The sequence below is a fragment of the Filicampus tigris genome, chromosome 18 (assembly GCF_054856515.1).
Source record: "Filicampus tigris isolate MCC_2025a chromosome 18, RoL_Ftig_1.0, whole genome shotgun sequence".
Classification (NCBI taxonomy): Eukaryota; Metazoa; Chordata; class Actinopteri; order Syngnathiformes; family Syngnathidae; genus Filicampus; species Filicampus tigris.
Genome location: NC_141234.1, coordinates 6,909,710 through 6,937,704, shown reverse-complemented (window position 1 = coordinate 6,937,704; position 27,995 = coordinate 6,909,710). Strand labels below are relative to the sequence as shown.

General features: G+C 42.9%; 2 protein-coding genes and 1 long non-coding RNA gene across 10 annotated transcripts; 2 read left to right on the top strand and 1 right to left on the bottom strand.

The window, feature by feature from the left end:
• Window positions 1-32: 32 nt before the first annotated feature.
• yars1 (tyrosyl-tRNA synthetase 1) lies at window positions 33-4,718 on the top strand. Its single transcript, XM_086014048.1, has 14 exons — window positions 33-134; window positions 1,102-1,176; window positions 1,253-1,399; window positions 1,474-1,649; window positions 1,914-2,043; window positions 2,138-2,218; window positions 2,321-2,413; window positions 2,502-2,637; window positions 2,734-2,819; window positions 2,883-3,015; window positions 3,085-3,194; window positions 3,309-3,502; window positions 3,585-3,726; window positions 4,130-4,718. The coding sequence occupies exons 2-14, from the start codon at window positions 1,120-1,122 to the stop codon at window positions 4,238-4,240; spliced, it is 1,596 nt and encodes a 531-aa protein (XP_085870174.1). The 5' UTR covers window positions 33-134; window positions 1,102-1,119; the 3' UTR covers window positions 4,241-4,718.
• Window positions 4,715-27,966, bottom strand: nhsl3 (NHS like 3). 8 transcript variants are annotated; one of them, XM_086014040.1, is made up of 10 exons: window positions 27,839-27,966; window positions 26,662-27,018; window positions 9,804-9,974; window positions 9,669-9,712; window positions 9,463-9,601; window positions 9,258-9,365; window positions 9,021-9,172; window positions 8,758-8,955; window positions 5,493-8,676; window positions 4,715-5,390 (listed from the first exon to the last, which is right to left on the bottom strand). In XM_086014040.1, the coding sequence occupies exons 2-10, from the start codon at window positions 26,891-26,893 to the stop codon at window positions 5,350-5,352; spliced, it is 4,269 nt and encodes a 1,422-aa protein (XP_085870166.1). In that variant the 5' UTR covers window positions 26,894-27,018; window positions 27,839-27,966; the 3' UTR covers window positions 4,715-5,349. The 8 variants fall into 8 exon arrangements, with proteins under 8 accessions (XP_085870166.1, XP_085870168.1, XP_085870169.1 ...); XM_086014042.1 differs by having other exon boundaries at window positions 8,758-8,952; XM_086014043.1 differs by having other exon boundaries at window positions 8,758-8,952; window positions 9,804-9,971.
• LOC147132222 (uncharacterized) lies at window positions 18,074-27,123 on the top strand. Its single transcript, XR_015082028.1, has 5 exons — window positions 18,074-18,145; window positions 18,224-18,292; window positions 22,831-22,993; window positions 24,703-24,788; window positions 26,671-27,123. It is a non-coding gene; the product is annotated as an uncharacterized LOC147132222 (long non-coding RNA).
• Window positions 27,967-27,995: the final 29 nt, after the last annotated feature.

Here is a 27,995-nt window from a genome sequence, read left to right as displayed (position 1 = left end):
GAACTTCGTCGAACATTATTAGCTCGGCTTTCGACTGCTTTTCCTAAGAGTGGACCCAATCGATCGCTGATGCAACCCTCTGACAGTTTCCACCACCCAGCTGGTTTTTCATTCACGCCGCTGTAGCTCTTGAGGTAAGGCTGTATTAACTGTACAACATAATTCTGTGTTTATTTAACATGTCCTACAGTTGGACTGAAGTTATCATGAGCAAGACGTTTGCGCTTTTGCCCTGAAACGACACTTGAGCTTCAAGTTGTTACACATGGCGTTGTTGCTAGCTAGCTAGCGAACGTCATTGCTAGCTCGCTTTTCTATATATTATTAGGTTCCGTAATTTTGACAGTACAGTAATTGTAATACATTGCTTCAAACTCAAGTCATTTTAAAAATACCGATGTTTTGATTTTTGGAAGTTAATGTAATGTAAAAAAAGAAAACAAGATTGCTATAAAAATCTATAATTTAAATAAAAATAAACACACAAATCTATCTATCCATGCATGCATGCATCCATCCATCCATCCATCCATCCATCCATGCATCCATCCATCCACCCATCCATCCATCATCCACCCACCCACCCATCCATCCATCCAATGCATCCATCCATCCGTCCATCTATCTAATCTAATCTAATCTAATCTAATCTAATCTGTCATGTCATTTTCCAAACCGCTTATCCTATACAGGGTCGCGGGGAGTTGCTGGAGCCTATCCCAGCCGTCAACGGGCGAAGGCAGACTACACCCCGGACTGGTCGCCAGCCAGTCGCAGGGCACACATAGACACTGTCACTGAGCGGGAATCGATCCCACGCTGCCCGCACACAACTCGGGCGTGTGTACCACTACACTATCAGCGGACTCTAATCTAATCTAATCTAATCTAATCTAATGCATTAGACAGCGCTGTAGTGTGTACTACTCATGGTTCAGAGGTTCGACTCTTGGTTCCGGGCGTACTGTACTCTAATTTTGTCCATAAGTGTCAATGTGAGTGTGCCATTTGCTTGGTTGTTTTATATTGCATTTGTTAGATGGCCAACTATACATAAAAAAAAAATCTGTAATTTGTCCCCTTAAACATCTGTGGTTGTAGTTGTAGAAGCCTTTCGCCATGGCAACTCAGCTAAACCCTGATGAGAAGTTACACCTCATCACCAGGAACCTGCAGGTGGGTCACAGGTGCACATGGTCACACAATGAGGCAGCTGCATCATGATATCTTCTTTGTTGCTCATCTCACACAGGAGGTGCTTGGGGAAGACAAGATGAAGCAGATCCTGCAGGAGAGGGAGCTGAAAGTGTACTGGGGAACTGCCACCACCGGCAAGCCACACGTGGCTTACTTCGTTCCCATGTCCAAGATAGCCGACTTCCTCAAAGCTGGATGTGAGGTGTGTGCTCGAAAGTTAACCGTTCATCTCTTTACAAAAGGCTTACATCTGTGTATTTGCTTTGCTTTATTCAGGTCACAATTTTGTTTGCGGATTTGCACGCCTTCCTGGACAATATGAAGGCTCCCTGGGAGCTGCTGGAACTTCGGGTGAAGTACTACGAGGAGATCATTAAGGCCATGTTGGAGAGCATCGGCGTACCCTTGGAGAAACTGAAGTTTGTGAAAGGAACTGACTACCAGCTCAGTAGGTCAGTCAGCGAGAAGCGATTCCTAGACTTTATTGAGCCAAACTGCCCATTTTAAATTCAAAAACTCTCATAGCATGCCAACCAAGTAAAAATACTGAAATGATGACCTCATCTCGGTTTACTCATAGTTGATTCAGTCAATGCGGGTGGATGAACTTTTATTGTACCCCCCGCCATTCTGCCTGCCATTGCAATATACATTGCTGGCATAGAAAAACAAAGATATTTTGTCATTGTGATTGCCTTTGATATCATTTATGCCAGAGAGTACACTCTGGATGTGTACCGCCTGTCCTCCATGGTGACGGAGCACGATGCCAAAAAGGCTGGCGCCGAGGTGGTCAAGCAGGTGGAGCATGCTCTGCTGAGTGGTCTGCTGTATCCAGGACTGCAGGTAATATAATACAACTGCATTAGTCATTGAATGTCAGCATACAAGTGCTGCATATTGTTCTGGAAACATTTCCTGAAATAGTGTCACTCCTCAGGCGCTGGATGAAGAATACCTGAAGGTGGACGCTCAATTTGGAGGGGTGGACCAAAGGAAGATCTTCACTTTTGCTGAGAAGGTGCCGCGTGTCGCCTTAGTACCTTTTAGCATGACTGCATCATTTCTAATTACGCTTGTAGAATGTCACTGTTTTTTGTTGTTTGTTTTCACTTTTCTGCAGTACCTTCCCCCAATGGGCTATGCCAAGCGCATCCATCTGATGAACCCAATGGTACCAGGACTGACCGGCGCCAAGATGAGCTCCTCAGAGGAAGTAAGAAGAAGTTTTTTTGTAATTAGTTTGAATGGAACTTATTAATGTGAGTATTTAATTTGTAATACTCTCTGTTTTTCTGTAAAAGGACTCCAAGGTCGACCTGCTGGATTCGAAGGAAGACTTGAAGAAGAAGCTGAAAAAGGTCTTCTGTGAGCCGGGAAACATCCAGAACAACGGGGTCCTCTCCTTTGTCAAATTTGTGCTCTTCCCTCTTCGTGGAGGTACGACACACACCATCGTATTTACTTGCTGCACATGAAACGTGCCATTCACCATTTTCATTCAAGAGTGAAACAAAAATGCCCGACTCCATTTAGGGTTCTCCGTCAAAAGAGACCCCAAGTTCGGTGGAGACAAAGTCTACACTGCTTTTGACGAAGTGGAGAAGGACTTTGCGGCGGAGGTAAATTCCTGACTGGCTTCATTCAGGCTCACCTTCAGAGGACTTAAGTTCATTTCGCACTAGCTGATTCACCCCGGAGACCTGAAGACCTCTGTGGAGGCGGCCCTCAACGAGCTGCTGGAGCCAATCCGGAAGAAATTTGAGTCCGCCGAACTGCGCAAACTGACCAAGGACGCCTACCCCACGACAAAGACGAGTCAGTGTTGTGTAATGTGATGCGAAACGGATGTCGCTTAGCGTCACATTTACACGTCCGTCCACGCAGAAGGAGCAGGAAAGGGCGCCAAGGCAGGAGGAGGTGCGGGAGGAGATGACGAGGAGTTGGCACCATCCAAACTGGACATCCGAGTGGGGAAGGTTGTGAGTGTAGAGAAGGTATGCTGTTCATTGCTGACCTCTGCGTTCAAAATTCTGTACTTGCGTCTTTATTCAAATGTATTTATTTTCATTTGAAATGATTTACGTCGTTCATTGTTCTCCAACTATAAGCACCCAGACGCTGATTCGCTGTACTTGGAGAAGATAGACGTTGGCGAAGCAGAGCCCAGGACGGTGGTCAGCGGGCTCGTAGCCTACATCTCCCAGGAGGATTTGCAGGACCGAACGGTGCTGGTGCTGTGCAACCTCAAACCCCAGAAAATGCGCGGAATTGAATCGCAAGCCATGCTACTCTGTGCTTCCATGTAATCCAACGCTTCTTTATGCTTGGATTTTTCTTGTCTTACTCCCCCTTCTTATCTCATTTTGCGTTTGGGTTGTTTGTAGTGAAGGAGAACCCAGGAGAGTGGAGCCGCTCGACCCTCCTGAGGGTTCATCACCAGGGGACCGGGTCTTTGTGGAAGGATACGAGGCAGGCAAACCAGATGACAGACTCAACCCCAAGAAGAAAGTGTGGGAGAAATTACAAGTATGACTCTTGGGATTACATCCATCCATGCATTTTCTGTGGTGCTTGTACTCATCAGGGTTGCATTTGAGCTGTCTTGCCACCTGACTTTGGACGCGAGGTAGTAGGCACTCTGAAGTGGTCGCCGGTGAATTGCAGGGCATATAGACTAACAGTTCACAGTTACATTTTAAGACAATTTAGAGTATGCAATCATCCTAACCTGCATATTTTGTGGACAAAAACATGCGCAAAAACCCACTCAAGCAAAGGGAGAACATGCAAATGCCACACGGGAAGAATGAAGCAGAAATTCTATATTTTAACCCTTCCCTTTTTTTTTTAAATGGACAAGCTGCTCCTATAATGATTTATTCTCACAAAAAAATCAATGTTTTCACCACTATTCCGTCTTCTTCTCCAGGTTGACCTGACGATCTCAGAGGAGTGCGTGGCTCAGTGGAAAAACAACCTGCTGATGACCAAACTAGGACAGATCACGTGTAAAACTCTGAAAGGAGGAAATATCAGTTAGGTACTCTCCTTCACCTGCCAGCCACATTGCAAGAGTACATTTATTCATCTAGTTGCCATGGGAACAACGGGGATGAATTCTTGGAGCCTGATGGAACATGGATACTAAAAGTCTTTTAATGATCTTTAAAAGGGAAAAAAAAAGTGGGTGCTTGTCATTGAAAAGTCATGGGACCTGATACATAACTCATCTGCCAGAGATTGCACTCTTGCATTAACACTTATACCAAACTGTGCTTCCGTACGTTATCGGTGACGGTTTTCAGTCTGTTTGTGCAGTTGCATCATGGGTAGCACTGCGCATGACGCAATCATACAAGCATATGTTGCCATGATCAAAAACATCAACTCCGACATGTAATAAACTGTGGATGAAGTATTTGGTGTGACGGTGGTCCAGTTCTATCCAAGTACGCATTGTTTATCACCTACGCATTGAATGGAATCAAAAATAAATAGCAGAACTTTTCATAAATCTATCTCAAATTGTGGCTTTTATTACAGTCAAGAGACAAATGATGATCTGATAAAAGCTTTTTAATAGTTGACCATCTGTAGCTATACAAAAGTGCTTCTGTTCTAAATAACACAACTTTTTTTGAATCATGTTTACCTATACTCTTTCCCTTTGTCTCAACTGAAGGACTTGTTTCTATACTGTTTTCCAAGCAATACATTTTCTTCGTGTTAATACATCCTCCATCATCCTTTAGTGACAAACAACCATATACATTATCCCTATTAATTAAATTGTATGTTACAAGACCATCTCTGTACATAAACACTCTAATGTGACTGTTCCTTGATTCAGCCTCTGGGGGGCACCCTCACACAGTATTTACAGTTCAGCCCATATGTACACCAGTTTATCCTGAGGGGGGGCTTTAGTCAGATAGAAGCTTAGAAAAATACTCCACAATAAAGCTATAATAACAAAGTGGTAGCTATTGATTTGCATAATTACATTTGGAAGGCCATTTCAGGCTAAGGCTTTTTTTCAGCAACTCAACACAACTCGTATTATGTGAGTTAATAGTCCCATTTATGCAGTCGGTAACTTGCTTGTAGGCTTTCCTGTGGCTCTTCTTGGTTAATTACCACAAAGTGCTTTTAAAACAGTGTTTCAATTGTGTCTGCGGTCACTCTTGTCGCTAGAGGGAAAACAACAACAGTTGGAAACATTGTCATTACCTTATTAAAGTCACAAAATACAAATAATGAGTATGGTAATAAATATTGTTGGTGCTCTTTACTTGTCTCGGGAAGTGCCATTCCCTTGGAATGTTGTTGTGCTCCGATTGCATCTCCGGCAGGAACGCTGGTCTCCATCCTTGCTGAACAAGCAGGACGATCTTGTGAAAAACTGATGCTGCCTTGCGAAGGTTTCCTGGCCACTGGTGGTGGAACCCGTTCGGACCTCGAACCACCGCTTGACAAAGCAGCGGCGTTCGTTTGGTCAGAAAACCGCATGAGATCAGCTGCTAAACTTTGCTTCACACTAGCCTGATCTCCAGGCGTAGAGGCAGCACCGGTGTCAACTACTACCCGTTTGGTGCTCCTGGAGAAAATGAAGCTTGCAGTCGAAGCTGGGAACCTTTGTGTGTCGTATGTTTCAGATGATTTGAGGGACAATATTCCTGGTTCGCTCGCACAGTGGTAGGGCGGTCTCATCCCCAGTCGGCATGGAGGACCTTCTCTTGATGAGAGAGCTGCAGTTTTTATACGAATGGCTTCTTGTAATCGAATGGAAGGGGTGTTAGGTGTCACATAGGTTTTCACCGCCTGAGGGGGAGATTTAAGTGACTTGCGGGTAGGTTTTGGTGGGATGTTTTGCTGCCCTACGCTTGGGCTTCGACAAATCTCCTGAACTGGAGCTCCCTCTTTTGGTGACCTCTCTTCGGAAAGGGCTTCCGCACTGTCCTCAGTCGTACTGACGGTACGTAGGCGGACCATGTGAAGTAAAGAGGGGGTGACAAGAGGTATGTTAGCATCTTCTTTAGGAATGGGTGCACTTTTGTGGCGAGCTAGGAGCTCCTTGCCTCTGTTATCTCTATGTGCTGTACTAGGAGGCCTTCTGAAGGCAACCCCGGTGGTAAGGTTCTCCATTGGTAAAGGCGAAGTAACCGGAGTAGGGAGTTGTGAAGAGATGGGAGATTCAGTAGTAGAGCGACTTTCAATCTCAGTGGAGTGTCGCTTTAGGAAACTGCTGGAAGAAGCTATTGCAGAGAGAGATGGTTGGATTTCTGCAGGACTATTGTTTGAAGATGATGGACTCTCTGAAGCCTCCGAAATAGTCTGCACGGGTCCATCTGAAGTTTCTGCGTCTTTCTTGTCACAAATTACAGTTTGAAGTAAAACCGGATCTGGAGTTGCAGATGTCTCGGCTTCACCAGAGTCCTGAATTGTCTTCACAAATTCCTCTAAAGTTGGAATTGGAGTGTCTGAAGCATCAGTCTCTCTGGCACAACTTTCCTCAGCTGGAATATTGTATGCTACGTCAGGTGGAGGCGGAAGAGGAAATTCTATCTCATCCCCTCCTTCAAAGACTGAGTCTCCCTCTAAAGGAGGAGGTGGAGGTGGCCAGGATGATTCTGCAGCACGGCTTTCCTCCTGTACTCTTTCTAACTCAACCGGTGATGTTGATACAGAGGTGGGAGATGACTTTCTTGAAAGAGGCGGCGTAGGCTGGTAAGCAGGCGGAGGAGAAGGCGGTGGCGAGCTTTTACTAACGTTTTGCAGATGTGTAGAATTTGCTGGTATTGATGGGACTTCACTTGTGCCGACCTCATCTTCAGTGACATCGACAGAGGTTGCGGTATCGTTAAAACTTCCACTTTGTTGTCTCCCCGTCAACGTTATGTGTTCTCTCAGTTGTGGTTTCTTCATAACTGGCGGTGGTTCTTTTTTTGTGGAAACATCACAACTACTACAGTTATTCATTGTCAGGCGACAGCTTTCTTGTCCTTGTACTTTTGGTGTTATTTCAATACTGTCATTAGCTAAAAATGGATCTTCGGGATCTGGACATTGCATATTTTTTTTAACCTGACGGGTATCCGTAGGAATGTCGCATAAAAATGTGTCATCCTTTGAATTTATTTCGGATGCTTCTGCTTTGTCTTGCGTTTGTTTTTCAAAACATAACTCACTGGTTTCTGTTTGGCTTTCTTCAAGTTTAACTCCACTCTCCTGGGTCTTTACTGATTCCGTGTATACTTTGCTAATTTGGGGGCTCGGACCACACAGGAGCGCAAAGGTGCGACTGTTCTCAGCCCATGTTTCGGGAGGAGGAGGACATGGTGCTTGGACCTTGGGAGGTGGTGGAACATTCCAGAGCTCTCTGACTTCCATTCTCAAAGGTGACGTAAGCTCTTTTGCAGATACTGGGGGATAACTAATATTGCAAGAATTGGAAACATCCAAATTGACCGGCTCGGATGTACCAGACGATAGGGAGGTAAGTGATGAGGAAGGAGAGGCTGAGGATGACGCTCGAGAAACAGATCTCTCCGGCTTAACCGGTTTCATCTTGTGTTTATCTGGAGAAATTGGGGTGATCTCTTTTGGGGAAAGTGTTGGGGTGCCACTTTGACTGGAGTAGCCGCTGGAAGGCGAAATGGTCCGTTCAAATTTCTCACCTTCTGTGGGATTTTTCTGTGGGAAAGAAGGGTTGATATCCGAGACGGACTCCCCTGCTTTTGTTGCTTCACCAGCAGGAGCCTGAGTGGTGCTTAAAGGGTGGGAGTTGGATTCTTCAATGTTTGATACAGAATCAAGAATCTTGCTTGTTTCTGTACTGACTGATTGCAGTTCCTCCGTTGTTGCTGTACTTCTTATCACACTCGATACCCCTTGAGAAGCAGAAACATTTGCATCTTTGCTCTCTGCCTGGCCTTTGGAACTAGTCCGGATCTTAGTATTATGAAGCGAATTTGATCTTCGTGGAGGTGCTGGGGGTAGCTTGGTCTTGATAATGGAGAGACTTCGAGTGGAGTTCCGTTTGATCTTTGTATCATCCCCACTGTTGCATGGCACGACAGGTTCAGAATCTTTGTTCGTTACTTTATTTTCACTATTACTCATGCGATTCACTGAATTCTGGAGGCTTCTGAGTTCTTGGTCCCCTGTAGAATCAACCCAACTTTCCTGAAGATTGACATCCACTTTGTGTGTGGTACCCTGTATTGTTGAATTGTTGAAGGAACTATCTGTGGAATTGTCACCATCTGATTTTCTGGTGAGGAAAGGGCTGGCTGATGAACCCACAGAAACCAGGCTGCTTTTGCTTATTGTGTGAGCACTGCCGCCATGGTTGACATTGTTGCTTCTTTGGCTGCCGCGGTCAATTTCGATGACTTCAATCGAGGCTGGCAGCACCGCGTTTGGGATGATTGTGGAAAGATACGTAGCCTGAGGAGATACGGACATCACTGGACCCTTCAAGGGAAAGAAAGGGTGTTTAATCGTGTGAACAGGGACAGTATACAGTATATGAGTATCCTCCTGTTGTTTCCTTACCTGGGGTTCCAAGAGGAAGCTACTCATTAAAGGATTGAAGGAAGTAAAGGTTGTCACTCCGGGTACTGCAACAGACTTGGGCCTGATGACTGATGACCGATAATGATGGTTTCCAAATGCTTGGTGGTTGAAGGGTTCGTCATTCTTATACACATCCTGAAGATTCGATTTCCTCTGCTGCTTATCATCAGATGCCTGCTTTGGAGATGTAAAATGAGCTTCATCAAATTAATAAACTGGCCAGTTCACTGAGTGGAACTTACTTCCACCTCTGACAGGTGCACCCTCGCTCCTTCCTTGGTTATCACTGGGGTCCCTCCATCAACAGTCGGAATGATGAAAACACCCGATTGGCTGTTGTGATTGGGGATCTGAGTAGAAACAACCTGCTGGAAGGTAGAGCTTCTGTGCGATGCTGGGAAATGGACAGGTAAGTTTCAGTGACATGCTTAACACAAAAAATAACCAATTGTGTGTGTGCGCTTGGACTCATCACCTACCAAGTTCTTTCTGGACCTGGTTGGGAATACCCATAATTGTAGTCCTTCTGTTCCTCTTCCTGTTCTTTTCTAACCTTTTGACTGGATACAGCGGCTTGAATGTAGAACCTGAAAGAAGCAGTCCAGAATAGAGCTACTGACTGTGTTTCTGGAATGATAAATACTTAATGTAATGTTTTCTTTCGACGTTACGGGCAGTGATTACTTTGACGAGTGAGCACAGGTCTGGTCGACAGCGAAGAGGTTCTTGTGGTATCAGTAATCCCTGGGTTGGATTTTGACTCTCGACAGCCCTCCTCATCTTTGGAGTTAAGATCATCTTCCGGATGTGCTGTGTCTGACGACTGATTAAAATAGCTTTAACACACACAATGGCGGGCGGATGTTTTGCGTTTGATTAAATGCACTTACTGCACAGCTTTCATCTTCAGCAAAGGTCACCCCACTCTCATGCTCTGTGTAAAGCAAATCAATATGGCCATGAATCCACCCATGTATTATACCCAAGTATAAACCATACACTATTTAAAAGTCTGTTTTAAATACCTTGATGACCTTCCTGCTGCAATATTTTCAAGCCCTGTTGAGCCTCCGAGTGCAAGTCCTCCAGGTACTGAGGCCGATTTCCCTCGATGAAAACATTCTCCTGGAAGTGTTGTGAGGCCGAGTAGTGAACTGCCAACTTCTTCTGCTCATCGTTGGCCTTGGACCCAGCTGCTGAGAAATACATGGATCAGTTTAATGCTACTGATTTTTTGAAATCACACTACATGGACTGTAGTTAATCCCCTCTAAAGAAATGTAAATTGCGAGCAACAACCACGACTAACAAACTGTTTTGTTCTTTGAAACACAGTACTTTCAAACATATTGTAGTCCGAAAGCTGCACCGTTGTCTTCTTAGCTAACCAACATTAGCGACTACCCAACCTGCTAAACAGGTGTCCATTGCCAGAACTTATCAGCTTTAAAGTGAACCCTGTGCTCTTCCACCTGTTGCGAATGTGACGCCGCATCTTGAACAGAAGCTGGGCAGCCTGGCTAATCGCGGTATCTGTAATTCTGTGCTAGTGCCAGAGGGATTAAATAATTCGGGTTAATTGGACCCCCTCTTAAACAGTCTCCCTTGTTGGAATTTGGACAGTCCATTATAGTTGAAACAAGATGGTGCAGTCTGTCTTGAATCCATTCACATCTTGATATGAATCATCTCCTTGCATGCCTTGATGGCATTTTTCACATGGGACAGTGTCAATGAAAAAAATCAATGCTAGCTATCGCCTTTCTATCCTATTGTTATTTTCAACACTGTGGCTTTGTCTCCCACCGGTTAGGTAAGAATGTGTATTGTATGTCTTTGCAAACTCACACAGGTGAGGTAGTCCGTTAGAGTACGTTCGCACAATAGACTGCTGTGTGTTTAGTCTTCATAGAAGACATCAGGCAGAGGAACGAAGGTCTTTATACTTCCACAAGGCAACGTTCCAAACGAGCCACCGTGGGATTACATGAAGGAGGAGACCCCCTGCCTTTAAGATTTAGCAGACTCATACAGGAGGTTAAGGGCTTTTGGTTGATTAAGACGACCGCCGGTAAAGCCGTTTATCTCATTAGAGAGACCCCCAAATCGGCGGCAGTTTGTCTGTGCAGGCAGGGGGGTATTTTATGCAGTAGAAGCAACTGGGATTTGTATCATCTTTACATGAACACAAAGATTCATCACCGTGTTTAAATCCAATCCTGTAAGAAAACAACACTCACCTTTCTTCTTGAATACTGACAGCAAGGAGTGGATGCTCTTTCTCAAATAAATCACCATCCCTACACCGGCCCCATGGCAGATCCTTCCCGCCAATAAACTAGTCTTAAAGTACAATAAGTCCTCTACTTGTCTCGGCTGAAAAGTCAACAAAAATAATCTCTGAACTTTACAAAAAAATTCTGAACCCAAAGTTGCAGGTATTGATGATTAAGAACGGGTCATAACAAACTCCCTCCTCCTTGATCAGTCCGCCGAGCTCTGGGAAGAGCTCACAATAAAACCTGCTACCATCCCAGCTGCCTTATCCCCGTGTCTGATACCCGGCAACCTCCCTCCCCCAACCTCCTTCTCGACCTCGCTCCCTCCCTCTGTTTTTCTTCAACTCCCTCTGCCTCTCCTCCATTTATTGTCAAATAAAAGACCCCCGCTTACCCCTCGGCAGTCGAAGTTTGGCTTTCAGCCGCCATCCACCCCCACGACCCTCACTATAGAGACACGTGTCTATGTATGCACTCACTCACCCCCCAGGTCGAGCTGATTATGTAGATATATTTTAATATTTTCTGGGGCTTTGGAACAAAAACATTGGGTCATGAGAAAAAGTCATCCCAAATTAAATTTTGAAGCACGTGGAATGATACTAATTGTTAGTGGTCAAAAGAAAACCAATATTAAAACCAATACCTTTTTGCCCCTGTATTGCAACTGTAGAAGAATTTTTAATGTTCTTGTAATATTATGAATTCATTCTTGTGCATTACTATTACAATTGACTTGATTTTTATTACTTATAAGGTAATTCCTATCAAATTAGAACATTTATTTGTGAATTGTTGTCATAGTGTTTTTTGTTCTAGAACTACTTTTTCTTGTAAACTTTCTCTTTATTGTCATAAAATTCAGTACAATTTAGTTTAGTTTAGTACTAGTATCTCTATAACTGGACTATTGAGCATTGCCTCTTTTCTCATCGTATGACGATGTAATTCTTGTCAAACGACAATTTTCCTAAAATTTTGACTTTTTCCTCATGTCATTCACTTAAAAGTCTCATAAAATGGACTTGTAACTTAATGCTTGGTGGTCATGCAGTGGCACATGCATGCAGTTGTTGTTGTCACCAATTGTAGGCATGTCACACTTCACCATTAGACCCCTTGAGCCTGTCTGCTTTGTCTCATTATTTTCAGACTAGGGGGCAGCTGAGGTTGTGTCCTTGCAGTGACAATACAAATGGGAGTGCCTGTATCATCCTCTTGTCTCCTCGCATCACTTTCCCGCCGGCCGCTGCCAATCTCTCCTCCTTCACATCTCCTCTCGTCTGGCCTTTTAGCTCTGCGGCTCCCGAGGTCTTGTTTGATTTATAAATAGCTTTTAATGGCGTCATCCGGTTGCTCCTGTTTCCTGACTCACCTCGAATGATAGCATCAAGGGGATGAGTGAGCAGAAAGAAGTCGCTGTTTATGGCAAAGTTTGCTCCCAAGGGGTATTTTGGGGGTCTGTACCAGCTGAAGGGTGGAAGATGCTCGCCCACAGTTCTACCCCAGGCCTTGGCAGGGCGGTTAGTGACTGTTCAAGCTCGGGTGAGAGCAGCTTTAAAAAAATGGGAGTCATGCCACTGGATTAGCTCCTGCACCTGCCCGTCTCTTAACCTGACACACTTTCTCATCTCAATCCATCATTGTCTCTCCAAAAAGTCTCTCTTTCTTTTGAAATGTTTCAGCTTTTCCTAATGAAATCAAGGAAGTTAAACATCCCTTTCACTCCACCCTTTATATCAATATTCATTAGAAGGTCCAAAGAGACGCCATCTGGTCTTGGGGGACAGGGGGAGAGGGGAGACTTTGCTTCCAAATGCCTTTGATTTGCCATTCCACAGCACGGGAGAACATCTTGGCAATGGCGCATAACATATGCTAATTTCAAACACCAACCAGTCAGTATAAATGATCAACATTCGACATGACGCCGGCAATTCCTTGTTAAGCATTTTGACAAGGCAAACAAAGAATTTTTACAGCCCGTTTAAGTGCACCGTTGGAAGACGTCATAAATCACAAATTAGTTAGCACGTCTAATATAGTGCAATTAAAGCTTGGTACTCCCCTTTACTGCCATTTCAAGTTGCCGAGTAGAGATCTTGATTTTTTTACTCTTTATGCTGTAAAAGTAGTTCTTTATTTTAGTTTATTTTATTGTTATCCCCAAGTACCACCTCAAAAATACTTGGTCTCCCCAAATAGCACCATAATGACTGAAATTAAAACACTTTATTTTCAATGCATGCCACACATACTAGGCATTCATTGAAAACCACGCAGATGTTTTATTCCTAATAAATGTAATATTATTGTAAGCCACTGTAACATTAACACTGCACTTAAATATAGGAAGCAATAATAATTATTTAATTAAAATGCACTACACAAGTTAAAAATTGCACCTAAATAAATGTTAAATAACAAACAGTTTATTGAACTAAAAATACAGCTGAAATTAACCGATGTACTGACCTGCATTAAAAGAAAAAAAAATTAAGTCACTGTAAAATAATTCAGTTAAACATTTAATTTAGTGATTCTTTGGCCTACCACTAGAAGGAGCTCACATCCTACTTGTACCTCAATTTGTGAATTACTGGATTACAATAAAGAGTACAATTAAAAGAAAAAAAAGTTGTAATATTATGAGAACAGTTGTTTTACAAAGAGTTTTTTTTGTTTTACACATTACATAAAAAACCCACTGTAAACATCTTTTACACCTATTGAATTCTGTTTAAAAAATAATCTGGTATACACTATTCTACCATAAAAATGATGAGGCAAACTAATGAAGTCCTCCACTAGAGGATGCTATATTATCCACATTGGGATTAAATGTGCTTATTTGACATGCAAAGACAACAGGTCACCTCACACGAAGACTGTAGCCAGTTTGAAGTGATGCCAAAGACAATAAAGCTCAAGTAAAATAGTCACCGTCCTCAACTCGGAGGTCATGGGAGAAGCAGAGCATAAAACAAACATGGATGCGTTTGCGCATGGGCGTCACTATCAGGTAAGAAGAGCAGTGGACCAAGAGAACTCACTGACCGGAGAGTGTTCACTTTTATGTGCTTCCTCGCCACAATAATCAACATATGTTCATATCTTTTTGCAGATTGGGTCATTAGTCATGCTTGTGTCACCATGGAAACCACACTACGACAGCGTATGAAGGTAAACCTCTGTTGCTCCAAAATAGCCTTACAACATAACAAAGATTGCCAAGGTAACATTTATTTTTCTCAAGTGGTTGCTGGACTCACGGCCCGCAGCAATAGGTACACCTGCACTGTCCGCCAATGTTTATTTTCCTTCTGTGGATGTGCTCGCTCATCTCTGAACTAGAACAGAGAGTGTAACAAGATACACACATCCTGTGGGATAGTTCCTGTGTGTGCGTGTAGGCTGGACCGCATCTCTGTTTAATAGTCTAGTGCTCCTTCTAGGAGAGGCCTCATAACTCAAGTTTACCACAGCAGACAGAATACAAATGAGGGCAAGAGGGACAAACACAATAATGACACCTGTGGTTGTGTGTGTGTGTGTGTGTGTGGTATGCAGTGATTTGTTCGTGTAAGTGGGTTGTGAGATGTGCTGTTTTGAGTGTTGTGTGTTGCATTTGTTTGAGCTGTTTTTGTGTTCCATTTGTGCGTCGTATTGTGGGAGTTTTTTTGTGTTTCGTGCAAATGTTTGTGCGTGTTTGTCTTACGGGGGAAGAAAAAAAAAATATGCTCACACTCACTCACCCACTCACACACGCACACCCTGAGCTGAGCTGAAGTGACCATGAACACAACTTTGACATCACCAGCGTATCGTAGCAGTCACGGGATAGGATGCAAATATGCCCCCTAGTGGCTTGATCAGCATAAGTGATGACATAAGAGCCATGGAATCTTAAATGACGCGTAAAGTCCGATATGGTTCACTACATTCTTGTGCAGTCAAGTCCCTTGGGCAACCCTGGTGACATGACAAGCGAAGGCCTTACCCCCAGGAGCTTTTTACTGCTGCCCAAAAGTTATTTTTAAAGCCACTGATGAATGGACTCATTTAGCAACTGATGAGTTAATGACAGACCTGCAGCATTCTGCTACTAAGGTCAAATCAGGCCAGCCACATCCTGCAAACTTGATGCATTTCACTGCAAGCTAAAACGCTTCCATACATGGACTATATTGCCACTAGGGCGCCACGGCATGAATTTTCAACACTTTTCTGCAGCGTCATGGTATAAGCAAAGCTGCGAGGGACGGGCAATCGGCCCGGCTTTAAGTTAACGTGTCAGGCGAATCACACCCAACGCATTAAGATGGAATAGATGCAGCCTTGTGTCCGCCGCACTCAACATCACACGCGTGTGCTGTCTGCCCACGCAAAAATCAACAAATTGAATTTGCAAGTGTCGCGGTGACACTTTTTCCTCATCGTCATTCGTATCTTGGACTAAAATACGACAGGGGATAAAGTGACAAAAACGAGCTGGTCTTATATGAGAAATTTCAAGTTAATAGTACATATTGGTTGCAGGCTTTCTTAAATGTGTTCACTTTTTGGACTTAATAACAACTTCCCATCTGGCGATATTAACGTCCAAATGATTTTTATGATATAGAACAACAAGACGTATGTGAGAAGTTTCAAGTCATGTCAATAACACTATTAGGTGTACCGTTGTAAATGTGTTATGTTTAGGGAGTTAATAATCTCCACCTGGCGAGATTATACTGTCACAATAATTTTATGTCAAGAACAGTGAAATTTCAAGGCTCATTGAATGTGGGCACAGATTTTGGAGCTTTAGAACATCACCACCTCTTGATAAAAGTAAACAACAACAAAAAAAAAACAATGATAATTCTCCAAGTCCTCCAATAACTGTCGTCAATTATTTTGATTTGCAAAGAATCTATTTCAGTGAGTGTCGAAAAACACTCATGGGGGGGGGGGAAAGGCAAGGGTGTATTTGTGTAGCTGCGTTGCCAAAGCTAAAGAACCATCTGCTTGTCACAGATATTCGGTAGCCCGCTGTGACCTCGCCAACATGGAGGCAACATGTCCTGACCCCCTCACTGCCATGGCTGAATATATGGATTGTTCTTCTGAATTCCAGGAGCACTGCAAGCTACAAGCTCATCTTTGCAGAAGATCACGCACGTTTTTTATGAATGGATCACAGTAGTACGCAACACAGCGAAACAGAAATGAGCCGAATGAACAGAAATATTGCGGGAATGAGGCTGTAATTTTCTAAGAAACATAGTTGGAATACTGCGAGATTAGTCCTAAAATTACAAGAAAATACATTTATGGGATTTTTGTTGCGGTGTTAGGATGGAAAACATCATTTCATGGGAGTAAAGTCAAAATACTGTACTGTTAATGTATTATTGTTAAAATCAACTATCAACTCTTAATAGCTAAAAGCGAGGTTACACACAGCCGAGTGTGTGTTTAACAGTATGGTATGAGGTCTTAATTGGATTTAGCTGGCGATGCAGGAAGCCAGCTATGTGGCCAACAGTGAGTCCTTTTATAGTGCAGACAGAGATACATTCAAGACGCACGACTGAGCGGCACCATGGCTTTTACTACCATTTGTCTTCATTATTATGATGATTATGACCACAAGAATTTTGTGATGTGTTCCTCAAAATTCTGATTCTGAAATTTCGTACATGCCATGTATGGGGGGGTTACAGCTTGAACCGTGAGACCATATCAGATTGTGATTCTAATTTAGAGAGCACTTCAAAAACAACCACAGTTGCTTACAAGTGCTGTACATAAAGTAAAAATCAGATTTATAAAAAAAGATAATTGTGTGCACCTTGACCACTAGGGCTCCATATAATACAAACATACTGTTGGATTTGAAAAGGTCACATAAAGAAGACCGTCACGTATGTCAAGTACGAGTAATATTAGTTGTTTTATCACGGAGGATAAAGAATATATGCCTGCGATTGTTAAATTGTCTGTTAACGTGTTGCTGCACTGTGTTTGAATAACCATTGCTTAAAGGGTTATAACTGCAGTGACATCAATGCTAGTTTTGCTAGCCTGCCTTCACCGTTATGTAATGTTTGTTAGCATCAGCTAGCAGACTTGCGTTTGACAGTTATATGGTATATCGATGTGAATGGAGTAGCTTCATTTAGACAAGTGTAGTGCTTTGCCACAATCTTGCGGGATCTCCATGCCAAGGAACTATGTTGAAGTGGCTTGAGGAGTTCCACTTAGACAAAAGTAGCGCTTTACTGCCCCTGACTTTATGATAGTAGAGGTTAATGTTAGTTCACGATGTGCGCAGGTATCTCTATAGAATCTTAAAGACGGAAGAAGCCATGTTATACCGCATGGACCAAATGAAAAAGTCTTCCCTTGATCTGCTTCAGTTCTCCGCAGGGAGTCGACCACTTTGACAGCAGCCAGTAGTGAATGGGCTCTTCAAAGCCAGCGTCTTAGCCTCGCTTTACACTATTCCAAAGGCTTACAGAGCAGCCTAACGCTGCGGGGGTGACGGAATATAGAATATCGCAACCATAATGAAAAGGACACTGATATTTCTACGCGGCCGCGTCAAACACATCTTTTCTTTTCTTCCCGATGTATTCCCCTAACTAGAAGCCCCTGCTTTGCATTCACACGGCCTACTTCTGTCTGCAGGTTTCTGCTTCAGTCCCTAAAGTCCCTTTTTTTCTTCTGAACAATCAGTCAATAGGTAAAGCTAGATGGGTCCAATTTGGAAGAAGATAAATAACAACCACAGAAATTAAGGTCAAGGACATTGCAAGCGTGTTTCTACAATGTTCATTTGCTTTGTGTGTTTTTTGTGGAAGGGGAAATAGAGCGGATCAACAGGAAGTGGGATTCATTTCATGTGAGAAGTTGCATGAGTGACCACGCGTGAGGTGATCAGTGGGAACGGCCGACATCCGGAACCCAAGTTGTGAAATTGTCTATGCATGAGGGAAGGAAAGGTAACCATGTCTCTCATACACAGGAGCAGCGGAACCTTTGATCCTTGTATGCAAATGACTTCATGAGCATGCTCGCCAGAAGAACGAATTGCTAAAGTAAGTGTCTAAAGTTTTCATATCCAAATACAGGGCAGTGTCCCTAAATTTCTGTTTTTTTGTGTGTTTTTGATCAAGACAAACATAGTCCCAAGACCATCCCATACCCAAGACCCAAGACATCCATTGACTCAAGTCATGAAAAAGGTGAGTTGAGGAGCTTCATTTAGACATAAGTGGTGCTTTGCCTCCATCTTGTGGAATCTTGGTGCCAAAGAACGATGCTGAAGTTAGTTGAGGAGTTTCATTTAGACAAAAGTAGTGCTTAACATCATTTGGTGTCTATAGGCAATTCTGAACCTTTTTGGGGGGACCTTGCGGATTTATAATGATTACGCTATTATTTTTATACAGTCTCTCAACAGTTCTCCATAATATGTCCACTTTGAAACCACTTTACCCCCCAAACTTGTAATGGGCAAATTCACAACAGACGAAAACAAGATCAATAGGAAGTTTATAAAATGTCTCATGTGAAATGGTCTTGTTTGTATTTGTTGCGCTTTTAGCTACGCACGCGACATTATGGTTTGCCTAGCCTTAAATGGTGTCCTGGCCGGTCACACTAGAAACCATTAAAGTAGGCAATGACTGGTTGCCATGGTAACAGCCTCCTCATTAGAAGCCAGTGGACCATCAACTAACATTGGAGTTGTTATTTTCAGGTCGAACCGAAACACAACGTTGCCTTATATCCACTTTCCCCTATTAGCTGCCGTTGTTTGTGTGGAATAAATATCACCCACTTTATGACGATGAAATATTCATAGTCACAAATACAAGCGGAGCAATGGGATTTTTAACCTATCAATTTGTGTGCCACACAAAACATGTTGCTACTTTGTCAATGGCTAAACTGTCATTATTATAATAATAATATACAGTGATACTTAGACTCCCGTCGCATGGTCGGTAATAATAATTACAACACCGATAATAAAACACACCAATGCCGGTCCCAAAGTGCAAAGAAAGCACATTATCTGACAATCTGCGCGTCAGCGCAAAAACGCGTGTTAAACCGGCTCATCCTGTGCTTGACTGTTGCTTGAGGGGCTGTTAGCACAGGCGTCAGTGCGGGGTACGATAAGCTGCGTGTTCTTCTGGCGCGGAGAACGGCGCTACACACAACACAGAAACTTGTGCAATAAGCAGGAAACATGCAGACTGATGACTAATGTGAAGTTACTGCGACTACTTATTGCCAAAATGAAAGATCCATTTCCACGTCCTCCCCAGTGCTGTACTGCATTTTAGATTAATATTTGCTCTTTTGTTGTTATTGTTATTAAAGAATGAAAAGTCACATGGAATAGGTGAGGGATTACCGTATTACCTGTCTTTAGTTTGTCTGTTCGTCCAATCAGCCAGAAGCCTTTTGGTTTCTCCCTGTGTACGGGGGGCTTTTTCTCCGTCTCCACCTTCTTCCGCTTCTGGACGCTGTTCCCCATTTTTAGGGGGCACTCCCCTAAGCCCCCCACTAAACGTTGTCCGCTCTATCCATTGTCATTTGTCCAATATCCTGAGCCCCTGGCCTCTTTAGTGCTAACTCAATGCTGTCTGACGGGCATGATCCACAAGCACTCCAAATCCAGCTGCTCAAGACGGAGATGGCAGCATCCACTTGGAAGTGCGTGTGTGCGCGCGCGCGCGCGTGTGTGCGCGCAAATAGACAAGTGCCCCTCCCTCCCATTCTCCGCCGCTCCAAAGTGGAGCATTCACAGCTGATTGTACCATCGCGTAGTTCACAAGATGATTTACATCCGCCGCTAGGGAGCCTCAAGCGATCAATGGAGCTGTCAAGGAAGCGATGTGTGACTCAAATAAAAGGCATTGATGGAAGATTGGGAAAGTTCATCGTCGCCGCAACTCATCTTCACAAGCGCTCATTTGCATGGCTGCGATAAGAGTGTTTATGTTTCAATTTGGGGTTTTTTCGTAAGTAAAGTACAGTTTATACCCTGCTATTCACAAGAATCTTTGACATATATAACCGTGAATTAGTTGTTAATGTTGATCGCCATCATGGTACTTGAAGACAGGGTTGTAATATTATGGGATTTTTCATAATACTGTAGTTGTTTGGTTTGGAGTTTTGTTGTTTGAATTCTGTTAGTTTTAATCAGTTGTAGAACAGATTTATTCATTTTTATTTTTTCGAAATGCTTTAGTTTAATGTAGTTTTTTTTCTTAGTTTTAGTTTTAGGTTTTTTCATTCGATCGTCATTGTCCTGTGAAAAATACGTATGTCCAATTTTGTCATTTTAAAAAATTTTCACATTAATGGGATGTCTAAAGCGGAAACCACATTAACGAAAAAATGGACTTTAGTGATATTCACATGGAGTATTTATTGAGTGGAAGATAAAAAAAAAAAAGTCACTAATTGTGTAATAAAGTACACTGCAATTCTTAAATGACAAAGATGAAAGCAATTGTTGCCCTAATTACAGTTCGTTTCGTCAATGTAAGATGTAGTTTCAGTACATTTTTGTTTTTTTAAAAGCATTTTTATTTGAATTCATTAACGAAAGTGTATTTCCAATTTGATTTTTTTTCATTAGTTTTCGTTAACTACAATGATTTTGCTTGGATATCTTAGTATCTTTTAAGTTGGTTGTTGATACATTGACATTCGAGAAGCAACTTCTCATCTCCATCTCCTGCTCTTCCATTTCCTCTCCGTTCATGGCAATAAGCTTGTCTGAGGGTCATGGAGAAAACCCTGATGAAGTCCAGACCAGCGCCGTCATTTTCACCACTGATCAATAGCAGCTCTCAGAACGAGGCCGCCCAAGACATACCGCACTGTAACGCAATCGGAAAGCAAAATGGCGGAGGGCAGGGATGAAATCATGGTCATCCTGATCATGTCTCACTCCTCAACACTAGATAAAAAGCCTCCCATAAAAAAAAAAAAAAAAAAAAGATTTACACAGTGAGGAGAAGGAGGTGGGTGTGGGGGAGCTGCTCTGCGTCTCAGTGAAGAATTTATAAGCCCCTCCACCCTTTATATTGCTCGAGGCTGAGAGTCCTCAGAGATGGAGTCTCAGTTTCTGCTTTTTTGGATGTTTACCCCTCTTAAGGAGTGACAGGAGTGAGATGACATTACTCCAGCTTTTCCCCCTTGCCTGTGTTTGTGAAGTAATCAGCAATGGCAGGCATGGAGCGAGAGAGACATGATGGAGCTCACCAGCGCGACCACACCCGAAACGCGCATCGCATTCAGCTCCATAAGCCTTTGAGCGTGTGTGTGTGTGTGTGTGTGTGTGTGAGTGTGGCCCAGATACATTGTGATCAAAGCCCGGCACGCTCTGCGTGCACGTTAATGGCACGCGTGTGACGTGTGGCGTCCTCAGAGTGGTCGCCAAGGTGACCACACAGAGATGCCATTAAGGCTTTGATTGGATGTGCGGCTGTTAAAGTGCCCAACCTGGCGGATTAATGACATTTGCTGCAAAATAATGACAAGATCATAATCATTGTGGATGAACTTAAATGACCTTGAACATGACTGCTACAGTGCATCTTCAAGTCAGTTACTCATGTAGCTTCCACAGCCAAAGCCAAGCTACACCAGCACTGCTATCTTGTGGCAAGGCAATGCCATTACAAAACAAAGCATATCATTTATTCAATATCCTTGCTGTCCTGCTTCTGGTACAACTTTGTCATACTAGTGTGTATAATACATATTTTGCAACACATATACGTGTATACAGTATATACACATACTGTATACGTATACACATATACAAATATGTTACTGTAAATATCTGTAAAAGCCACTTAATGCCTTCCAAGAAGACATTTTGAAAGAGTTTTCAACAGGTGTGGCCACTCCAGCAACTTACATAACACAGCCACACACACACAGTCAGTCGGACTTTACATATACAATATATACTCAGCATGTTTACCGCCTTGCCTCCCCCTCCCTTGTGATGTCTTCCAGCTGCCTCGCCGCCGCATCAAACACACCCCGTGTTCTTGTAAACGACCTATTTGCTGTCATCCTTTCAAGCTCCCCCTACACAAGGCGAACACAATTGCCGTGCGGTTTGCATGTGTGCAAAACTATATGAAGGGAAATGAAAGCTTCTAAAATTAGCTCTTCATTTTTCTAAACGTGACAGGTTTTTCATTAGCACCAAGTGGTTTGAATCTTTGACTAAAAGGAGACCTGATGCATTTTTTTCATGATTGTAAACAGTTCTCAGATGTAATAACACATTCCTCAAAATATCACAAGGACAAGAATTCAAGCACACGTTACACACCCTTTCTTTCCTAGTTGAAGTTTGCCACTTTTGAGGGAGCAGCCCAAGCAAGTTAGTGACTACCCTCAAAAAGCTTCATAATTGCCTATAAATGCCACAGATGGCGTCAAAGCACTGCTTTTCCATTAGACACTGCTATGGCCTGACTAAATGGAACTCCTCCACTCACTTGAACATCATTCCTTGGAACCAAGATGCCACCAGGTGGCACCAGAGCAGTGTAAATAGAAGACGGAGCAGCACAATGGCTATTGACTCAAGAAAAATTGTCATGAATTTGTGAAGTAGTCTACAATATTATAGAGCGCTATTTTTCTTATGAAAAAACACATCACTTAATATTCGTATATCAAGGCGGCACTGTACTATGTAAAAAGAATATGAAATTGCTCGTCCTCTCTGCAGTTGAATAAATAAACCACCCAGCCACTTCATGAAGATAACATTCATCGCATTGTTGGCTGACTGTATTGCTGCCATGGCAACAAGCGTCTCACGGAGCCGTCGCCCAGGAGTCATTTACCTCATCGACGTGATGGATGAGGACTGGAGGTATCTGCTTACCCAGGTAAAATTACCTCTTTCATCAAAGTGTGTGCGTGTGTTGTGAATAATGTTTACATAGGCTATTGTGTTGGCTTCTCATTAAACTTTCACACACCTGCCTTTGAATTGCTCGCCAACCTGTCAAAGTGAATTAAAGCAGCCCCGCAGTCAGTTCGGGAAAAGAGATAAAAAAAAAAGTTATTTTCACGCCTTTATAAGGAGACGCTTGACTCTTCAGTTAGTTTGGGCAACTCTGTAATCTCACATTGTGAATTGGCACACGGCAACGAGCCGCACACACACACACACACGAGTTGTCGCCGTGAGTTCAGCATTCGCATTTGTTTCCTGTCTGCAAGAATGTGGCTATTTTTAAAAAGTGGCATTTTTCGATGCACTTTGCCCCCCCCCCCTCCCTTTTTTTTAAACTCCAGTGTGAACCACTTTTTGTGCTTCTGATTGGCTAAAATGGCCTAAATGCATAGCCTGTAGATGAATTTCCTGGTTCAATGTCATTATTTTGGACAGACTTGAAAAGCAACATGTTTTTTTTTTTCTCGAAACTTTGGACACAAATTACAAATGTATTATTTTTGTCATATTTATGTCTATGAATCGAGTGAGGAAGATTATGAGTGATTTCAGGCAGCACGGTGGAGTAGTGGTTGTGCATGTCTGTGTCATTATTTTGCGATTCTGGGTTAGAATTTTGGCTCATGATTTGTACTTGGGGTTCATATGGGCAAATTCCTGAGTTGGAGTTTGAACCAAACCAAAATGGCGGACTTCCTGTTCAATTCCGGGCATGGGCAATTGAGACTTTTTCGCGTGTCCTTTGATGAAGTCCAACTAATTTTAGTGATAGCGTCTGTCACCCGCACACACGCTCGGACACTGCAGTGATCAATCGATGCTGTGAAACAGAGAATAATACAGTGAAGCCTCATTTTTTTCGCAGGAGATATGTTCCAGACGCACCCATGTTCGGGAAATGCAAAGTAGTCTTGCTCCAAATAAGAGGCACAGTGTGCTTGCTTCAAGTTGTTTGTTGACGTTTACTGTAAAAGTTGCACATAATACAAAGGAGAATTAAACGTTGTATATTTAAACATCAACCTGTTCAACCAAGTATATATATTTTCAACTCACGAAAGTCTCCTAGCTTAATGCTAACCTCTAATGCGAACCACCATAGACTGGCTAGTGGAAATTAACATGCATGTTGCAGTAATGATAACTCTTCAAACACTCACAGGTATATTCTTTCAACAACAACAGTGTTACTAGTTTGGGGCCTTCTCTGCCTTTTCTTCTTGCTCTTAGTAACGCAAAATCTCTTCCAGTAAACTTCAGTGTTGCCCGCGCAACTGTAAATTTAGACTTGCCCGTATATTGTAAAATAAATAGAAAATGATTGCTAAAAAATCTAAAAAAAAAAATAAAAAATACACACACACTCACACACACAATGGAATGCAGTAATGAATAGGTGTGTGCTCCAATTAAAAAAGGCCACTGTAAGCTTGTTCCCCGAGAATCCTCTCAAACTTCTGAATGAGCCTTTGTGATGCGCTCCAATCTCCCGTCTCCATCACATAACTCCGGCCGTCATCCGGCAACCAAGCTGCGCGCCCGCCCGCCCGCCTGCTGCGCGCGCTCACAAACACACACCCTCTCGCACCAAACGTTCAGGAATTCAGCTCAAAGAGTGTGCTGTTTTTTTTTTCACAGCACAGGAATCTGTATAAACTGTGGCCAGCGAGGTCGTGGCGAGCTTTGGATCGCCGGTCCGAGCGGCCGGTGCCAGGATGACAACAGTGAGTCAGTGGAATGACACAACACAAAGACATGTTTTCGTTAAGTACGCTTAAGCCACACACATACACACACGCACGCACACAAGAAGGTTCTTTCTTCGGCTTTTGCATTAAAGGAGGCGAACGCGACACAACGACAACGCAGTGCTCTATGGTGACAATAGAGATACAAAAAAGCTCCGCAAAGCATTATAGAGTTGTTATTTTTTTTCCATTCAATTTTAAGGGTAGTAAATCAGACTGTAGTGACAATCTCTCCACCCTTTACCGACTATATTCATGGTATTATATATTATACTTATATGAAACAGTATTTTAAAAGCGAACCTATTCAAGTTAACTCCATTCAAAGAAACAACAAATCATCAGCAACATCAAATTGATTGATACCAATTAATAACCGGTTGATGTTTTTTTTTAACCAGTTCAAGCAACACTGAGACAGATTTATCAGTGCGTGCAGTAAAATCTTTGAAATCAAAACCGATTTTCAAACTGGGTTTTGTCACGCCCTACAGATTGCATGTGAAAAACAAAATTTGATTAAAAAAAAAAAAAAAATACATGAATTCTTTCATTCGTTCAAAAAACATCTATTTATGCGGCAGGAAAAGAATTCACTGATGTTGTACTTTCCCCGGATGAGCTTATATATATTATGAAATATTTATTCAGGTTTTTTTTTTTTTGATAGTGTCGATTTATTGAAGAATGCACTGCCAGTTGTTTCATTTTTAAATGTCATGAAATCTGTTCCATTTTATAGCCTGAACAGAAAGCCGAGGGACATACTCAAATTTTTGGTCTACCATTACCCCTCCGACATTGCTTTATATAGCTTTAACATCTGGCAATATGCTGCAAATAGGACAGTTTAATTAGGCACATGAGTAAGAAGAGACCCGCCCATTTCAGTGCCAGTCACATATGGAGAAGGTCTTTTATCATCAAAACAATATAAATGCCCGGGTGAGTATAATGTTGTTTAACGTTGAACTGAGGCCTATTTGGATGTTTAAAGTAAGAATGTTTTTTTGGGGGTGAGTTACAAATATGGTTCCCACGCTTTCATACCCCCCACCCCTAACCACATCCTCTGAAGTTTGCCATGCGCTCCAAAAGTAGCCGCAGTTGATGACCACCCACACACGTTGCGAAACCACCGCCAATTTAAGCGTGGCGAGGATTTAAAAAGTTTCCAGCAGTTGTGGGCCGCTTCCTACTCTCACACATACACTGAGAGTCAGCGGCACAAGTGAGAGAGGGATGGCCTTTTGAGGTGGAACAAAAACAGGAAACGGCGACGGCGGCCGTAATCTCCGAGCTGCCGAACAAGTGAACGCATCAGCAAACGGGGAGAAAAAAGAAAGGGGATTTAGAGATCAGCGTGCGCACCGCGGTTGTGAGGTCAGATCGGAACATAGGAAGGGCCTCGTCCCGTTTACAAAAGTATTGGGACACGTGGTGTTTTTGTTTTTTGGTGTTTTTTTTTTCTAATGCTGATTACTAAGTAGGAGAAGCATTTTTTTTTCTTTGTCGTGAAGTTCACTCCTAATATTGTCCTGGACCACAATATTTTGTGGGTCTTGAAAGATTAGTCTCTAAAATGGCTGGCTGTATCGGAAACGCTTTGCTTTCAAAATGGGAGCCAGTAATTGAGATAATTGTGATCATTTGAATTATTATATTTTGTTATACCATGAAATTAAAATGTTGAATTGGTGTGAATTCGCCTAAAAACTCACATAGTCACGTTTGTCTTTGGGCTGTATGATGGCACCAGGGAAGCAATTTAAAGTGAGTTGAGTACCTCCATTTAGACAATGATGGGGTGTTAATTACCCGCGCATTTTCACCAATCTTTTATACGCACCTTTTGCAGCGTCCTGGCTCTGAAGTGCATCAGCCGCAACCAGCTGCCTCCCCCCGTTATCGACACTCTTTTTGGTCTTCTTCTTCCTCTTCTGGCTGCTCCTCAACCAGCTGATGGCCTGCCCCAGGGAGGTTCCCGGCTTCCTGTGGCCGCGTTGAGCCTTCACCTCGCGGCCGACGATTTCGGTGACGTCCCAGGGAACCAGGTCACCCGTCGACCTCCTCCGGGACATGGCGGAGGTTGGGCCCGGAAAGCTCCCAACGAGCCGGGTGAGTCAGATTAATATCCCAAATGTTTCCGGAAGTTGGACGCGCTTGTCCCCTTTGGACTTTGCTTCACTTCCCGCTTTGTCACCACCTGGGACAACAGTGAGATTAGCAGGATGAAGAAGAGAGAGGGAGAAAAAAAATGACAGTGTTGAGAAAGATTTAGATGAGTTCAATAAAACAAATGTGCATCCCAGATTGTACAGTGGAACATCCAAAGTGGAACTGTGACACCGGTTGACTTCCAAGTTGTTCAAACTTCAAAAACGTCACTTTTCCCTGTCCTGTCGCCATCATAAAACCTTGCCCAGGCAATGTTGTAAGTTTTATTTTAACATTACTAACGTCAGACAAGTGTGTAAAACAAAAGTGCTGCTATTGGTGAGGCCACTTAGATTCGTTAGTCTGTCAATGACGTTTTGTATAGTGTGTTAGCATTAAGCATTTATAAGGCAAAGGAAGCTATGTGTTTGTTTCAAATACGCCACATTTTTGTTTCCTTCACATTCCTCCCCTTTACTCTACCACAGAAAATGACGTTTCCAGTTCTGTGGTTATCGTCGCGGGTACTCTGCTGTGGAGGCATCACCAAAAATAAAAGGGAAAAAACAAAACAAAGCGATAGACTAACTTACTGTACATGTTTGAATGTTTGTTTTACTTGACTTGACTTAGAAAGCATGTGTTGAACTCCAAATTTTAAATTCCGTTATCGTTTCTGCTACATTTGTTTACCCTCACCCTTGCCTCTCTGTCTTCCATTTTTGTTTATTCGGAGAAGCCCCACGAAGGACTATTGCGCCACATTTGCCGAATGAAACATACATTACATGCATACACGGAGCAAGCATATATGGTTGTACCATGAAGTAAAAGCACATTTGAAAGCAAGTGAGACACTCAAAACTTACTTGCACAGGTCCACTCTGTAGCTCTCCACTGTTGTCTTTCAGCCTTGTGGAGTTTGCGTGCGTGTGCATGTGTGGAGACCGAAATTCCATCATGCTCTCTGAACAGTCACTCCCCTCTCTCCTCCTCCCACCTCTCACAGAGCTGTGATCTACACTA